Genomic DNA, 17,542 nt, shown 5'->3' with positions numbered 1-17,542 from the left:
AAGAGAAAAGATTGAAGAAGAAGATAAACTATTATTGATTCATTGAATTACAATAGAGCTCCCTAACCCAATGGAAGGGGGTTTAGTGAGTCATAGCTCTGAATTCAATTACAAAGAAAAGGAAAACTAGCTAAAAGTGAAAGTAAAAGTCTAAGGTCCCCATCAGGGGCTGGATTCCCCTTCAATCCCCCCTCTCAATGCAGAAACTAAGGCCTTTAAATAGGCTCCCTAAATTACAAAATGAAAATGAAATTCAAAGCAAATTACAATCAAATGAAAATAAACTATTCTAGATGATTCTTGTGGCCTTGATTTGGTGTTGTTGATGGGCCTTGCTTGCTTGAAGGGCTGAGTGACATAATTGATCCAAAAAGGATAATGATCCATTAAACTACACTCAAATGTTGCACCCCCTTTCTTGAGTCGTCACTTTGTTCTCTTGTCAACCTTGCCAATTTGATGCCAAATATAGACTATTATACCTCGTTGGAAAGCTATGGATGTCAGCTTTCTAACGCAACTGGAAGCACCTCAATTGGATCTCTACAACTCGAGTTATACTCCATGGAAGGTGAAGAGGTCAGCTGGCCTGATTGCATGTTGGTACTATGCTCTTCTATGCACATTACGGGGCTGTTTTCTCCCTCAATTTTTAGTATCCACCATGCATGCCATATATGCTTGGAAAGCTCTAGATGTCTTCTTTCCAATGCATTTTGAATCACCTCATTTGGAGTTTTGTAGCTCAAGTTATTTATGTTTGAAGAAGGCATGGTCAAGCTGTTCCATATAACACGTTTAAGCTTCAGTTTAAGGTTAAACTGAAGCTTAAACGTGGATAAAGGAAGGGCAGCCCTGGAGGTCGAACACGTTTAACCTCCAGTTTGAGGTCAAACTGGAGGTTAAACGTGGAAGCTTAGAATGGTAGCCCTGGAGGTGTCGAACACGTTTAACCTCCAGTTTGAGGTCAAACTGGAGGTTAAACGTGGAAATGGAGAGAGCAACCCTGGAGGAGAAAAGCTGTCGAACACGTTTAAGCTCCAGTTTGAGGTCAAACTGGAGCTTAAACGTGGAAATGGCTCCCTGGTGCTCTTCCCACTCCTGGCGTTTAACCTCCAGTTTGAGGTCAAACTGGAGGTTAAACGTGGAACTCCTCCCTGGGTGGCATACTCATTCTGGCGTTTAACCTCCAGTTTGAGGTCAAACTGGAGGTTAAACGTGGAATGCTTCTTTAGTGAGGCTTTTCATTCTGGCGTTTAACCTCCAGTTTGAGGTCAAACTTGAGGTTAAACTTCAATCCCAGCATTTCTTATCCTTCATGATTTTGGCGTTTAAGCTCCAGTTTAGGCTTAAACTGGAACTTAAACTCCACATGTGATATTCAAGCTTCCTTTATTGATTTTGTTGCTTCCTTGCTTAGCCTCTTCTTCCCTGAAATCATCCAAACAATTGCATCAAAGTCTTGCAAAAATTCATGAGAATTCTTCCATTCATAGCTTTCAAGGAATATAACTAAAAACTCATGGAATTTGCATCAAAATCTTCATGTTGAATGATTTAAGACAAGCATGACTATTTGGCCCAAAATGATTACTTAAGGCTCAAGAAAATGCATAAAACAACTAAAAATAAAAGAAAAAGGCTAGTGAAACTAGCCTAAGATGCCTTGGCATCACAACACCAAACTTAATCCTTGCTTGTCCCCAAGCAAGTTCTGAATTATTGAGAAGAAAGAATGAAACAGAAAGTAAATTCATTAGCCATATCAGTAAGTAATTGACATTGATTAATGGGGTGTTCATGCAGAAAGTTGTTGCAGCATCACTTTATTGTTTCTTAGGTAAGAATGTCACTTTTTATGTTTCCACTAAAACACTGCTTATGGCCTCTTGTTATTCACATATCCTTGGCAAGTTTCTTTTCTTTGTTTTTCTTTTTCTTTGAGCTTATTTGCTCCTTGTTGCTCAGTGTCATGTGTTGCTCAAGCCTTTGGCATTCTCTTTTTCTTATTAGTGCGCTACACATATCCACTACAGGCATTTTAGTTCACATTTCTTCTTGAGACATTGGTGCCCAGCACCTCTTTGTGTGACTAAATGTTTTGTATTTAGGTTGCTCTTGATAATGGACTTTTGGTTGATAATCCCGGGTTAGTTAACCCAAGTTACCAAGTGTTGAAACACTCCTCAGAACCTATTCATCCAAGCATATCCTTAATACATAAACACCACAGGCATTTGTCTCAGAAGTTCAAACGATTGGTGCCTAGCTTATTTTCTCAATTTTTTTGCTTTTTGGTTGCCCTTTTTCAGTGGCTTTTTCTTCTTCTTTTTCTTTCTTTTTCATGGCCAAAGACATTTATTCATCAAGATCCATAGACAGCATCCTAATTTCCACTAAAAGTGACAATTCTAACTTTATTTCTTAGTGAGCTGACTATTCAATCAAACATGCATACCACCACTTAATCTTATTTGATTTCTTACCAAATGGAATTGAGTTACTTTTGTTCAAACATTTCTTTTATTTTATGGAAACAGAACAAGCATGGCAAGCATACATTTAAGCAAGTGAAGTTTATCCAGACACTTAGACTATCACTTATTTGGAAATTAAACAAACAGACAAACAAAAACTGCAATGACTCAAACTTAAAGCAGGGGTGCATGCAAACTTCCAATATCAGCAATTCAAAGTACAAGCAATTAAGTGACAATACAACCTTTTAGCATCTTCTTTGTTGTTCATCATCCTTCCTAGCCTTGGTGTTCTCTTTGATGATGATGTATATTCCTTCCATGAGATTGATTGTCTTCCTGCGAAGCTATTAGAAGTTGCTTGTTCCCCAAGCACTTTGAGAATTGGTTAGCATGCATGTATGTTTGTAGGCCTCTGAACTTAGATTGGTGTGTGAACACCAAACTTAGTTCCTTGCCATATGCAGCAATTTGGATCATATGCAGAAAACCTCATGTGCTTTTATTAAGAAAATAACTATGAACTAGAAAAAGAAACTATGAACTAGAAATTAAACTATTGTTTAAGTAGTTTCCCTGATTGGTTGGAGCTAGTGACTAGTCATGCTGAGGTAGAAATGTGCTTTTAATGAAGTTTTTGGTGGAACACCAAACTTAGAATCTCACATTTACCCTTGAATTGTTTTGGTGTGCAACACCAAACTTAGCTCCTTGCAATACAGATAAATCTACTTAACTCTTTTATTAAAATAACTAGAAAAGAAAAACTACCTTTGGTTGGGTTGCCTCCCAACAAGCGCTTCTTTAACGTCATTAGCTTGACATGCTGTTCCTGACTTTCTTCCTCTTCCTCCAGTTTGTTAAGAGGAATGACTTCAAGTGGATAAAGGAGCTAGTTAGTGCCCCTTGTTGTGAATGCTTCTTTCCAGCAAGCTTTCCCTTGTGATTGGCTTGAGTGAACTTGCTTGTTGGCTCAGGAGTTGGATTGTTCTTCGACCTTCTCTTCTTCATGGATATGGTCCTCTGTTTCTCGGTCACAATCCTCATTTTGGTGCTTGTTTCTACTGCCTTCACATCCTTGATCTCAGAACTTGGTTGTTGTTGGACAGTTGGAGTATCCTGTTCATCAAAATCTTCCTGAATTTGTGGTTCAATGAACCCTTCCTCTTTGCAACTCTCTGTTTCATTGGAGTGTGATCTCCCTTGATTAACCTTCTCCATTTCTTGTTCTTCTGATTCCTCCCTTGGGTTTGCCATGGTATCACTAGAAGAATTGTGGGTAGGGATTTGCTTTGATAGATATCCAATTTGTGCTTCTAGCTTTTGAATGGCAGCACCCTGATTTTGTAAGTTGGATATCAATTCTTCCTTAAAGCCTTTCAAATCGGTTATGTCTTGACTCATGGTTGCAAGCATTCCTTCTATCCTGTTTAATTGATCTTGAAATTGTTGGTTCGGATTAGGTTGATGAGGTTGATTATCTTGGCTGTGATATGGTGGCTGGGAGTATGTGTTTTGTGTGGGCTGATAGAGTCTTTGGTTGGCGTGTTGGTAGTGGTATGACTCTTGTGTGTAGTGGAATGAGTCTTGTGGATAGTGAAATGAATTGTATGAATTTGAGAAGGAATTTTGTGCTGAGAAATGCTCAAGTGATGAAGAATTTGGATATGTAAAACTAGGAGGTGAGGTTGGATAATTCAGAGGTGATGGCTCTTGATGAATGGGGTGTGAATAAGTGAAATCTCCTTGGTTTTGATCTTCCCAGCCACAACTTGAGTAGTGATCACATTTACCAAAACATGGACCATTTTGTGGCTCTGGGAAGTACCCCGTTTCCTGTTCCTGATACTCCCACCCACCATGAGCATAATAACATGAATCATTCTGTGGTGGTGGAGAGTTTCTCATGGATTTTGATTGACCAAAAGATGATGGATACTCCTTTCTTTTTTGCAATGTGCCCAGTCTCAAACAATACTCATCCAAAGATAGTGGAAATCCCATAGTGAGGCAATATCACAAACAGCTAGTGGTTAGTATGCTAACAAGTGAATAAGCAAAGAAAACAAATTAAAATTTGCAGAAATTAGCAGTAATAAACTGAAACAAAAACTATTAACAAAAGAAAAGAAAAATTGCTCAATCTAGTTAACTTCTAATTGGAGAATTGTCAATCGAAAACCAATCCCCGGCAACGGCGCCATAAACTTGATGCGCATAAACGTGTTATGCTACGATTTAGGAAATTGCACGATCGGCAAAATTCCTTCCGGCAAGTGCACCGGTTATCGTCGTCAAGTAAAAACTCACAATAGAGTGAGGTCGAATCCCACAAGGATTGGTTGAGTGAGCAATTCGGATTAGAAGTGTGTTCTAGTTGAGCGGAATCAAGATTTGAGATGAGAATTGCGGAATGTAAAATTGGCGGGAAAAGTAAATGATAAGAAAATTAAATGGCTGAATCTTAAATTGCATGAATTAAAGAGCAGAATGTAAATTGCTGAAATTAAAAGGGAATGGGGATGATTGCAAGAATTGAATTGCAGAATGTAAAGAGAAAGTGGAAATCAGAAATGGGGAATTCATTGGGATTAGGAGATATTGAAATCTCCGAATCAAAACATGTATATCTCTTCCTCAACCAATGCATTCATTGAATTTTGCTTGGCAATCTTATATGATTGGATCCCAATTCCTTGGCTCACCAATGCTCTCTAAAAACAAACAAATTCCCAATCCCTTGGTTTAAATGTTCATAAGAAGAGATGATGCTTGATCACTGATTATACCACACAATTTCATGAACCACAATTTGGTAGGATTACATGTCACAATATCCATCCAAACCCCAATCCAATCCACTGTGAGAAAGCTTCTCTAGCATGAATCCTCCATTCCTTTCCCAAGGCTCCGAAGGATTCCAAGTATGAGTAGTTTCTTTCCCAAGACAACTACTCAATGGAATTAGATCGAGAAGCTTTCTAACAAAATTCAAGAGAAAAGATTGAAGAAGAAGATAAACTATTATTGATTCATTGAATTACAATAGAGCTCCCTAACCCAATGAAAGGGGGTTTAGTGAATCATAGCTCTGAATTCAATTACAAAGAAAAGGAAAACTAGCTAAAAGTGAAAGTAAAAGTCCCCATCAGGGGCTGGATTCCCCTTCAATCCCCCCCTTTCAAATGCAGAACTAAGGCCTTTAAATAGGCTCCCTGAATTACAAAATGAAAATGAAATTCAAAGCAAATTACAATCAAATGAAAATAAACTATTCTAGATGATTCTTGTGGCCTTGATTTGGTGTTGTTGATGGGCCTTGCTTGCTTGAAGGGCTGAGTGACATAATTGATCCAAAAAGGATAATGATCCATTAAACTACACTCAAATGTTGCACCCCCTTTCTTGAGTCGTCACTTTGTTCTCTTGTCAACCTTGCCAATTTGATGCCAAATATAGACTATTATACCTCGTTGGAAAGCTATGGATGTCAGCTTTCTAACGCAACTGGAAGCACCTCAATTGGATCTCTACAACTCGAGTTATACTCCATGGAAGGTGAAGAGGTCAGCTGGCCTGATTGCATGTTGGTACTATGCTCTTCTATGCACATTACGGGGCTGTTTTCTCCCTCAATTTTTAGTATCCACCATGCATGCCATATATGCTTGGAAAGCTCTAGATGTCTTCTTTCCAATGCATTTTGAATCACCTCATTTGGAGTTTTGTAGCTCAAGTTATTTATGTTTGAAGAAGGCATGGTCAAGCTGTTCCATATAACACGTTTAAGCTTCAGTTTAAGGTTAAACTGAAGCTTAAACGTGGATAAAGGAAGGGCAGCCCTGGAGGTCGAACACGTTTAACCTCCAGTTTGAGGTCAAACTGGAGGTTAAACGTGGAAGCTTAGAATGGTAGCCCTGGAGGTGTCGAACACGTTTAACCTCCAGTTTGAGGTCAAACTGGAGGTTAAACGTGGAAATGGAGAGAGCAACCCTGGAGTAGAAAAGCTGTCGAACACGTTTAAGCTCCAGTTTGAGTCAAACTGGAGCTTAAACGTGGAATGGCTCCCTGGTACTCTTCCTGGTTCTGGCGTTTAACCTCCAGTTTGAGGTCAAACTGGAGGTTAAACGTGGAACTCCTCCCTGGGTGGCATACTCATTCTGGCGTTTAACCTCCAGTTTGAGGTCAAACTGGAGGTTAAACGTGGAATGCTCCTTAAGTGAGGCTTTTCATTCTGGCGTTTAACCTCCAGTTTGAGGTCAAACTGGAGGTTAAACGTGGAATGCTTCTTTAGTGAGGCTTTTCATTCTGGCGTTTAACCTCCAGTTTGAGGTCAAACTGGAGGTTAAACTTCAATCCCAGCATTTCTTATCCTTCATGATTTTGGCGTTTAAGCTCCAGTTTAGGCTTAAACTGGAACTTAAACTCCACATGTGATATTCAAGCTTCCTTTATTGATTTTGTTGCTTCCTTGCTTAGCCTCTTCTTCCCTGAAATCATCCAAACAATTGCATCAAAGTCTTGCAAAAATTCATGAGAATTCTTCCATTCATAGCTTTCAAGGAATATAACTAAAAACTCATGGAATTTGCATCAAAATCTTCATGCTGAATGATTTAAGACAAGCATGACTATTTGGCCCAAAATGATTACTTAAGGCTCAAGAAAATGCATAAAACAACTAAAACTAACAGAAAAATGCTAGTGAAACTAGCCTATGATGCCTTGGCATCATCTCTCTCGGACTAACCCATGGTCATATTATTTGCGAAGGCTGTGCATTCAAGCTAGTAGTAAGTTGATTTTCATGTCTTATACCATAAACTTATTTACTTTTTGACTGGTTACAAACTGATTTGGAAGAGAAAAAGGAACATGAAATTGCCAAGTTATTCACTGAAACTAGACTAGATGTTGAGGTGAGCTTAACTTATTCATCTCAAGAATACATTGTATATAGATTATGTTGTCATTATTTTTTTTTATTTTTGTCAGAATTTGATACTTGGGAAACAGATGAGAAACGGAAAAATATAAGGAGGCAGAGAAGCATGAGGCAGAGGATCAATTCATGACCCCACTGTTTGAATCAATGGACACAATACTGATGAATGGTTTCTGTACAGATGAAGTTCCAATTTTAGAACCTAATTAAGCAATCTTATTGTATATTTTGACTTAATTAGAGGACAATAGTTGATGTATTAATAGACTTTATTGATGTATGGTTGTTACTTGTTATTATAATTGATGTATCAACATTTTGTTTATATTTTGAATTATATTGACTTGTTTGTTTATAGTATTTTTCTTTTAGTTTGATAATACGATGAATTTGGTTATTTTTTGAAATATTATAAATATTCGAATACAAATTAGATAAAAATTTGTATTAAATTTATATTTATTTTGTATGAAAACAAGTTTATTTTGTAATTAAAAAAATTATTTTACCTTACTGACGGATTTAAAAACGGATTTTCTGTCTGTAATAAGAGTGTGAGATGATTTTAAAATTACAGACAGAAAATTCTTCTGAAAATCCGTCTGTAATTACAGACGAAAAATCCGTCGAAAAATTCGTCTGTAATTACCGACGGAAAATCCGTCAGAAAGTTCGTCGACTTCGGGAAATTGATGGAGAATTTACAGAGGAAAAATTCGTCAGTAACCGATAAAAATCCGTCGGTAATTTTTCGACGAAAAAAAATCCGTCGGTAAATAGTTTCCGACGGGGCTTTTACAGAGGGACAAAATCCATCGGTAATTTCGTCGGTAACCAAAAATATGTCTGTAATAAAGACTAAATTTATCTGTAAATCTGTCTGTATTAATCCATTTTCTAGTTGTGGCTTATAAAGATACCAGAAACATTAAGAATTAGCAATACTACTTGGTTCGTTCTGTATTCACTTCAGTATACCCATATCTCTTTCTAGGCATTCATCTCTCGGAAAATGATAATAGAGCATTCGATAGATACTGTCTACCTTTCCCATGATATATGGTAGTAATGAACGTGAAAGTCGTGGCAAACTTCGTCCAGAACTTGTACAGACCCAGAATGTACCACTGCGCACAACGCAGGGGAGGAGGATATTCTGTACAACAATGCTTCAATACCAGTACCACAGCAAATGAAGTGGACTTAGGATCGCAACTAGGATGCAAAAAGATTCTGATTGGTGCAGACAGCATGGCCACCCGGAGCTTCTCTTTTGGGACGGGGTACAAGAGCTCTTCTTCGACAACACCATGATGTGGGGATGCAACTACTGCGCACTACTGCAACCAACAGCATTTCGCCGCCCAATATGCGCTGTCAATGGTGCTGCTGCTTCTTAACGACGACGAGGCAAAAAATAAGGGAATAAAAATATTTCGTGCGCTTTAGGCGTCTAATGCACTAACAATCTGCAAAGTGAGGTTAAACAAGTTATCAGCTGTTTGTGGCCATCTCATCGTACCTATACTAAATGAAAAACATCTAGTATGTGTTTCAGATACATGCCCAATCCATGGCAACATGGGTGGTATCTATGACCATCACCGCCATGGAAGAGGGTGGGACCGCAACAACAGTGATGGAGATGCTAGTCATGTCCCTTGCATCCATTGTCGTGTCGACTATGAGTTGATACTATTTATCAACCTGTTTTTGGGTTAGGTTCACCTTTCACTTCATTTAAGCAAATTAACTCGTATATTTTCAATGTATATATTTTGAAATTTTATATATGATTAAAAAAGTTTTATGCTGTTGACTGTTTTTTATCTTTTTAAATTTCATTACATGATTGTTGTTTTTTTTCTTTTTAAATTTCATTACATGATTGTTATGTTGTTTAATAGTCAAATTAAATGATCAAATTTCACTATATTTAATATTAACAGATAAGTAATGCTTATTATCAAGTTCTATGCAAACAGTTTTGTCCATTGAATTCTTTGAAGTGATTGTTTTTTTTCTTTTGTCATAATCTTTCAATATTATAATACCAATACATTGAACTTCAATCAGATGAATAAGTTATGGCTGAAAAATAATTAACAAGCAATAAAAATTCGTATAACTATGTCCGGCTAAGACTGAAAACAAAAAGCGAAATGTTTAGGGTCCTGGGTAAAATGCATAAAATATATTTTTACTCATTCAGATATTTATTCAGTTATATAATATAAATATGAATAATATGTTCCATGTTATAAATAATTACCAAGGCAACCTACTTATTTTAAATTACAACAATTTTGCTGAATACAATCAAACTCTAATGTAATGAATACTATGGCCACTATATTTGCCCATTAATATTGTGTTTGTATTTAGAGAAAGTAATTTTTAATAAACTACAAATGAAAGAGGAAAAAATTAAATTGATCATAAATCTTAATTTTACTAACAAAATCATTGTATTAGTTTAGGAAAAAGTTTAGTAACCAAAAAGTTTCAACCATAATTAGTCAAAATTTTCTATAATATACTTCATTTACATCATTTAATAACAGTATTATTTTTTAGCCCACTCTCTTAGCATTCCATTTATCATATTTTTATCAATTCTATTTATTAATGATATTAATTATAAAGAAAATATTTGGTAACTAAAGAAAATCAGCCAAAAACAACCATAACTTGCCTTATTTAGCATTTATTAATTGTTGTCATAATTAATTAGGCATTCTTGTAATCAATACTTAATATTCCCTTTTATAATTTGATTTTTATATTTAAGAATATAATAAAGATTAATAATAATAATAATAATAATAATAATTAATAACGGTTATGATTTATCATTGTAATTTATTCTTGCTTTACTCCTTCGCCTAATGGAGATACGGTAATTGTAATTGATTATTATCATAACGCTTTTTTGTTTTATTATTATTATCATTATCGTTCTTTATTGTAATTAATTTTCTGTTTTTGTTAATTCATTTTTCATCATTCAATCAAGAGATACAAAATCTGAAAGCTACCCTAATGTGATTTTGTTTCCGTTAATTCAATTATTTTCATTCAAAATTCACAACTCTAATACCATTGCAAGCACAATTAGAATAGGTTAAGAAATTTTACAAGAAATCTTTATCATTACAAACAGTATGTCATTTGAATTCTACCTTAATACGGTACCTATGGTAGAAAGTGTTGAAAATTTTGAACAACAGATGGACTCACTTGACGAGGTTGTTGTCAGTCAATCAATTTTCGAGAATATGAAAAACTACACTAGCTTTGATGAGGTATGGTAATAAACTGATTAATTTTTTTTGTGTTTTTATGTGCATTTATAATTATATTGTACTAACTAAGTTCATACACATAACATTCATACGTTTATATACATAACATCCATATTTACATACAACTAACATCTAAAAATTAAATTCATGTTTATTAGATATTACATCCATACACATATCATTTTTTAGTTATTGCTTAAGTAACTATAAAATTAACACATATGTTTTTAAATTTTATCATAATTGAATTTAAAAAACATCAAATTCTTAAATTAATTTATTCAATTGATAAATTTACTTATAACATCCATAAATTTATACACATAACATCTATACTTTCATATAAATAACATCCATAATTTTGTACTCATAATATTCATAATTTCATACATATGATGTCTATAATTAATAAATTTTTATAATCAATATTATCAAATTTTAAACTATACGTCTTATTGAATTTTTCAAATTATCTCATATGTGTACTAATAGGTCATGATTTTAATTATTTTAATATTTTTATTTAATATTCATATGTGTGCTTATTTGTTGATTTTAATATGACAAGTCCATAATTATTTTTTAAAATTTATTTTTAAAATTTTTGTTTATATTTATTTTTTATTTTTAATAGTCTATATGTAAAATATAAATTATATAGTAGAAGTTGTTAAAAATTTTTAATTTAATTTCCATAATTTTTGTAGAGAATTACTGTATTTTAATGGATAATAATGTAATCACTACAACATTTTTTATCTATTGCAACATGTATTGTTAGTAACACTTAAAAAGTGTTGTTTAAAATGATAAAAAAACAATGCTTAATATTTGTTGCAATGAAATATTGCTATTGCAACACTTTTTTAACTAACAACACGTAATTGTTCCCTTTGATTAGATAGAAAACACATGAAAGGCATTGCTTCAGAAAAATACACATGCCACGCTTGCCATGTACATAAATTACACTCTTCTAAAATTGCTTTAAAATTTTTAATAAGCTTCTCATTATAAGTGTTATCTAAAATATATAAATGTATTTTTTCTTTTAAATTTCAATTTTTCCTCTAAATACATCAATAGAAAACCAAATGATTAAAACACAGAAACTTTCATTCATTCATCATCTTCACATTCCTAACAAAATGTTGAAACAAAATGCTACTGGTAACCCTAACCCCTAAATTAATGAAATTCGCAGTTCCTTCTCTACTCGCGGAGAAGCATTCCCTCTCTCTTTGTGTTCCTCCTTACTCACCTTGTTGTGCTCTCTTCATGTTCCTCTCTACTCGAGGTTCGTCGTGCTAGTCAGGTTCTTCTCTTCGCCTTGTTTTGCTCGCGTTCCTGCTCTCGCCTTGTTAGCTTGCATCAATTCAGGTAGTATATTTTTTAGTTGAGTTTTTCTTTTTCTGGTGAGCTATTTTTTCATTTATTTCTGTTTTAAACACAGTTTACCTTGTGTTCCTCTCTTTCTCTGTTCTTTACACTGTGTTGGTTACTACTCTCTGCATTTTGCCGACAAATTGCATAGTACAAGATCTGGTTTCGTTCTGCATTTGATCTGTAGCCAAACTTGTTTCGTTTCATTAGGTGCGCACTTCAATTCTTCCCTTTCCTACTCTAATTGCTCTATTTTGTGTGTGTGTGATTTTTTCAAGAAAAAGGAAATTGTGGGTGTCTATTTGCTTTTTTCTGAGCTATTAGAATTACATATACTAGGGCCGGTGTTCTTCTGCTAGGGTTCATCACCGCTGATCATTGTTCTGCAGGTACTCATGATTCTGCCTCTGTTTTTATTTTTTTATTTTTGTGTTTTGAATCCTAATTTTTGAGATTAGCAATTATTCTGGAAAATTTTAGTTATGAAAAGTTCTTCTCCTTTTAATCTTCTTCGCCAGTTTCTGCTTCATCGGCACCTTCCCTTCACTCTTGCGTCGCCTCAGCATCGAGCGTGGTGCACTGCCGCCACACCAACTACAAACCCGTACCACCTGTGGAAGGAGAAGGAAGAGGAGATTTTGAGGGACATTGAGCCTGTGGTTACATTAACCAAAGATATTCTTCACTCTCGAAGGTAACTAAGTAATTAACTAAGCTTGTTATTTAGCTTTGCGCTCTTTCTGTTTATTATATTGTCTCAGTCATTGGTTACTCCTTCTTCTATTTTTTGTTTTTCTCCAAGTACAAATAAGTAGTTTCATTGTGATTAAGTTCCTTTAGAGTGTGTTGCCTGAATTGAAGCAGAGAACAGAGTGCAAGTTTTGTGAGAGCATCTCTGTTAAAGTAACTGTTTAAAATACAATTGTCCTTATTTTTGAAGCATTCTAATTCCAAAGTCTTCCAATTTCCCAAAGCCTGAATCAATCAACCCTCCTCCGTAGAGTAGAGTAGACTCATTAATTTGTGCTATGATTTGTCTACAAGCAACTAGAGGATAGACTATTTTTTGCTGTTTAATTTAGAGCAGTCTCAACAACTTATTTATAAATTTCAGAGAGACGGCCCTTGAAAATGCCAAGCAACTAATAAGGAACTTAGAAAAAAAGCTTGACTCAGCTAATGCTCAGCACCTTAAGAAGAAAGAATAATGGGGACTAAGCCTTAAAAATGTAGAAGAAACATGGCGAAGTAACAAACCTTGGCTGCCTGATTAAATTGTAGCTTATACTTGTATGAATTTGATTTTAGAAGGTTTAACCTCAACTTAACTTTGCAGTCAAATGTGTCTCAATGAAGGCTGAAAATGAAGCAACTGCTGCACAAGATATGCAAAAGGAGTTGCAAGAGCTCAAACTGCAATATAAAAAATTGAAGGTGATATTAAAGTTCTTAAACATGTGCCTGATGGACTTTAGTTCCTCTGATTGTTTTTTCCCCTTCTTTGTTTTTCCCCTTCATAGGATGAACATGCTTCATTTCATGATATTGCTAATAAAATGATTGAGGAGAAGGATAATGAAATATCTAGACTTTCAGATGATAATAGGAATCTTTGTCAATCTATTCAATCAAGACCACAGGTTTTTGATTTTATGTTTTTTTTTCCTTTCCTACTTTTAGTAAATCATATGATTATTGAGACATAGATCTGGTACTTAAAATTCATGTGATCTTGCATATTTATTCTACTGGTCTGACAATGGTGTGCTATAATCTCAGGTTGACCCCTGTGACAATGATAATTATAACACATGTATTAATTCATTTATGTCCTGGCGGAAATTGTTCTGCTTGCTGAGCATTTTAAGTATATTTTCGTTGTTTCAAATATCTGGTGATTTTCTAGTATAACATTTTCTAGATTTAAATATTATTTCAACTGTTCTGGATTTAAATATTGTCATGGTCTTGCTTTGGAACATACACTTCAGAGGTGGCTTAGCTTGGGAAGCTACCAACAAAAATCTCATATTCAATGTATGTTTCTTGTTTCATCTTGCTCTTTACTCTCTATTTGCTATTATTTTTAGGACTATGATATATTGATATATGGCTCTTCTTGATTCTTACTCTGTTTTGTTTGGTCCTCCGTTGAATGAACCTTAACTAAATTTGGCATTTGCCTTGTATGTTTGAACCTTAAAAGCAAGACACACTAAACATAATTCGAGCATTTTCCCCCAGGCCAAGTAATATATCTTGCCTTTAGTTTGAGTTCCATGGTTTCAGTGATTGATTACCTTAAAGTTATTAGAGACTAATATTGTATATTTTGTGGACAGTTTACAGTTTACACTTTACATATCTACCACCATATTGGTTTCTCATTTTCTGCTTAGTATTTCATACTAGTATTTACTTCAATCTTGTAAAGTTTCATATATTTTTTTGTTTAACGATATTTTAAAAAGGCTCTTTAAGTTTTTTTTTTCTTTCCACCATATAGTTTAATTCGATCTGATCGTCGCAATGATTTTGAAGTATAATCTCTATTATAACAAAGTAACTCCTCAAGATTTGTCATTAAATAATGGTAGAGGACAAGTTTGTTTTAGACCAATTTTGTCCTTCATAAGAATGAGATTTATTCCTTAATTAATACACCTGCATGCAGTGGATATTTAGGTTTGTGATGTTTTTCTATCCTGGAGGGAGTGAATCACTAAGAAGCTAATCAATCCCATGGCACGTGTTGTTTGGGCTGATAGTGTATGTGCTGGCACTTGGGACAGCTTCTCTTGGGTTCTTAGAGAAGCTCACATTCCTGGAGAGCTCAGTAGGTGTGACTAAATATGGTTCAGAGGCACTCCTTGTATACTTCACTGCCATTGTCACAATCTTGTTTGGTACCTTTCTTGTCTTGTCTTCTATTTCTTCTGCTCCCGATGAAGATGACTATTCACCCATATAATATGGTAATATATTGTCAGCTCCTAGCTAGACAACAAGCTCAAAGAGAAGAAGAACTAGCATGATCACAGCACCATATCTTAGCTCTTCAAGTATGTCTTGTCTTGATCTATCACCTCTTCTCCAATTCCATCCCTATATTCTGTATAATGTATAACAATGTTGTAAATTCAGGAAGAAATTGAGGAGCTTGAACGAGAGAATCCTCTCCACAGCCAACAGGTATATGATTGCTTACATTTGTTGATATTTTAATTGTATTTGCATATGATATAGAAGAGATTTAATTTCTCAATAAGGAGATTTTCATATATTCAAAATGGCATATTGCTGCTGGTGAAGAGATTACTTATAATTATAAGATCCTGTTGGAGGATAAAAAGATTCCCTGCAACAGTGGTTCTAGAAAGTAAGTTTAGGAGACCCCATCCCGTTGAACATATATTGATACTTAATCCATATAGTTCATTCTTGCTTTTTGTTGTCATATAACTTTATAAATTCATCAATTTTATTTTAAACTGATGTCTGGATACAATCAGTATTGTTCCAGAACTTTTAGGGGAAAAGTGAAGTTGGGGAACTGCCATTTTTATTTTTTCTTTCTGCTATTGGAGATATATGCACATCATAACAATTAATATACTTTTTATTCAGGTGTCGTGGATCACTTAATTAGTCAGGGATTGAGTCTTTAATTTTGGTATGCATTTACTGCTGATCGTCTCTTTTGTTGTTTTAATGCTTCACTCTAGCACTGGCTCACTTTTATGTGTCTGTTAAACTTTCATTGCATATTATGCATTCTTCTGTGCAAATGTTGACTATTTTCTTCTTTTTGTTAATTAGTTAAATGATGGGAATAATGATAATGATATATTGAGGGGTTCTGAAGCTTTATTGCATTAAATTTTTCTTTTCAACTCTTATTTTATTTGTGTGCGTTTTTGGTATAGGAGGATCCTTATCCTCCTGAGTCATTGTAATTCTTTCTCTTCATTGTAGCAATTATAACCTTCCCTTTTTGTGGAAAGTTAACCAATTCATTTCCAAAGTTTCTGTCCTCCCATCCATTTAAGCATTCAACTCTCTAAACTTGTATGTACTTCATTTGATTAAAGTTATGGAAAAGAGTCTTGTATATCATACCTTAATTTGTGATCAACTGGTCGGCACATCTGATAAGAAAAAAACTATTTTGCTTTGATACAAATACTTTATTCTGCTTGTTATCTTATTAAAGTTGTCTTCTTTGTAGGATCATGCTCCCATTGGATATCATTATGAAGATTTGAAGACTCTGCTAGCTTTATATTTCCTCAGACATCAACTTGGATGAGTTGCATTGCAAGAGTGCCTGTTTATGAGCATATCGTGTACGTTTCCAATTTTGAAAAGTAATTTTGTGTTCATGGAGGTTACTTTTATGGATGTCTTATTTTATGTTACTTGATATGTTTACTTATATTATTATTATTATTATTATTATTATTATTATTATTATTATTATTATTATTATTATTATCTGCAATCTATACCTTAATATTTACAACTGGGTTTGTGTTTTAGTCATCCCATTCTCAGAGTTTGTGCAGCTTTTTATTGATTTCCTATAGATATTGAATAATTGAATCCTTTTGGTAATGTCCGAGCTTGTCTGTGCTATAATAATATTTGATTGTATAAACAAGTAGTGGATGGATTGGTGTTGATGGGTTTAGTAGTATACATGAGATCATAATGTTAGAACTCCTTGCCAATTGCCACAATGCCACTAATGATTGTTTATGAAAACTAATCTTAGTTTCAACTACCAATTAGTGTAATCATTTACTTTTCATAATTCAGGTTGTCTGATTTAGAATTTGCTGCATGGCTTTACTTATCAATTGTGAAAGCTTTGTTCTCTTCTCATTTGTGAACTTTGTATATTGTTGATGACGATTATGATAATTTTTATTATAATTTTTATTATAATTTTTCAGTTTTAATGATAAGTTGTCTATTTTTTGTTGTGTATTATTTGCAGATTTAGCATATGGGACAAGTCAAGCATGGATATAAAATATGCAAGTAGATTGACATCTTTTTGATAAATATTAATTACTAATTGAACTTTTTAATATCTATTTTAATTAGAATTTTATTATCAGTTATTTTGTTTCTTTTATATTTTTTATTGTACATAAATTTATTTATGAATTAAAATAATTACACATATATGAACAAAATTTTATTGTAAATTTTATTTTTTTGTATTTTTATTACAAAAGTAATTTTTTTTATCAAAAAGGCAACCCTTCTATTAGTTGCATATTTTGAATATTAGACAACACTTGTATGGTTGCATATCCAAAAGAAAAAGCAACACTTGTATAGGTTGCATATTCAAAAGAAAAGGCAATGCTTTAAAAGGTTGCATATTCAAAACTAATAGGCAACACTTTAAAGTATTGCAAATT

The 17,542-nt window shown here is 33.9% G+C and overlaps 1 protein-coding gene across 22 annotated transcripts; it reads left to right on the top strand.

Annotated features, from left to right (window-relative positions):
- The first annotated feature begins 11,630 nt into the window (after positions 1 to 11,630).
- Positions 11,631 to 17,323, top strand: LOC112776553 (protein GRIP-like). 22 transcript variants are annotated; one of them, XR_011877357.1, is made up of 13 exons: positions 11,631 to 12,107; positions 12,262 to 12,320; positions 12,450 to 12,499; positions 12,629 to 12,804; positions 13,225 to 13,358; positions 13,447 to 13,544; positions 14,102 to 14,147; positions 14,785 to 15,016; positions 15,101 to 15,172; positions 15,255 to 15,302; positions 15,738 to 15,783; positions 16,339 to 16,456; positions 17,110 to 17,323. XR_011877357.1 is itself a non-coding variant. In XM_072227291.1 (13 exons), the coding sequence occupies exons 5-8, from the start codon at positions 13,461 to 13,463 to the stop codon at positions 14,793 to 14,795; spliced, it is 261 nt and encodes an 86-aa protein (XP_072083392.1). In that variant the 5' UTR covers positions 11,631 to 12,107; positions 12,262 to 12,320; positions 12,450 to 12,499; positions 12,629 to 12,804; positions 13,447 to 13,460; the 3' UTR covers positions 14,796 to 15,016; positions 15,101 to 15,172; positions 15,255 to 15,302; positions 15,738 to 15,783; positions 16,339 to 16,456; positions 17,110 to 17,323. The 22 variants fall into 22 exon arrangements, 6 of the variants coding, with proteins under 6 accessions (XP_072083392.1, XP_072083394.1, XP_072083395.1 ...); XM_072227291.1 differs by lacking the exon at positions 13,225 to 13,358 and adding an exon at positions 13,631 to 13,750; XM_072227293.1 differs by lacking the exon at positions 15,738 to 15,783 and adding an exon at positions 13,631 to 13,750.
- Positions 17,324 to 17,542: the final 219 nt, after the last annotated feature.

Source organism: Arachis hypogaea, chromosome 19 (assembly GCF_003086295.3).
Source record: "Arachis hypogaea cultivar Tifrunner chromosome 19, arahy.Tifrunner.gnm2.J5K5, whole genome shotgun sequence".
Classification (NCBI taxonomy): domain Eukaryota; kingdom Viridiplantae; phylum Streptophyta; class Magnoliopsida; order Fabales; family Fabaceae; genus Arachis; species Arachis hypogaea.
This window is presented reverse-complemented; position numbering and strand designations above follow the sequence as displayed.

Coding starts and splice junctions, on each gene's coding strand:
- LOC112776553 (XM_072227291.1), top strand. CDS start 13,461: ATGAAGGCTGAAAATGAAGCAACTGCTGCACAAGATATGCAAAAGGAG. Junction 13,545..13,630: donor TGCAATATAAAAAATTGAAG/GTGATATTAAAG, acceptor TCCCCTTCATAG/GATGAACATGCTTCATTTCA. Junction 13,751..14,101: donor CTATTCAATCAAGACCACAG/GTTTTTGATTTT, acceptor CATACACTTCAG/AGGTGGCTTAGCTTGGGAAG.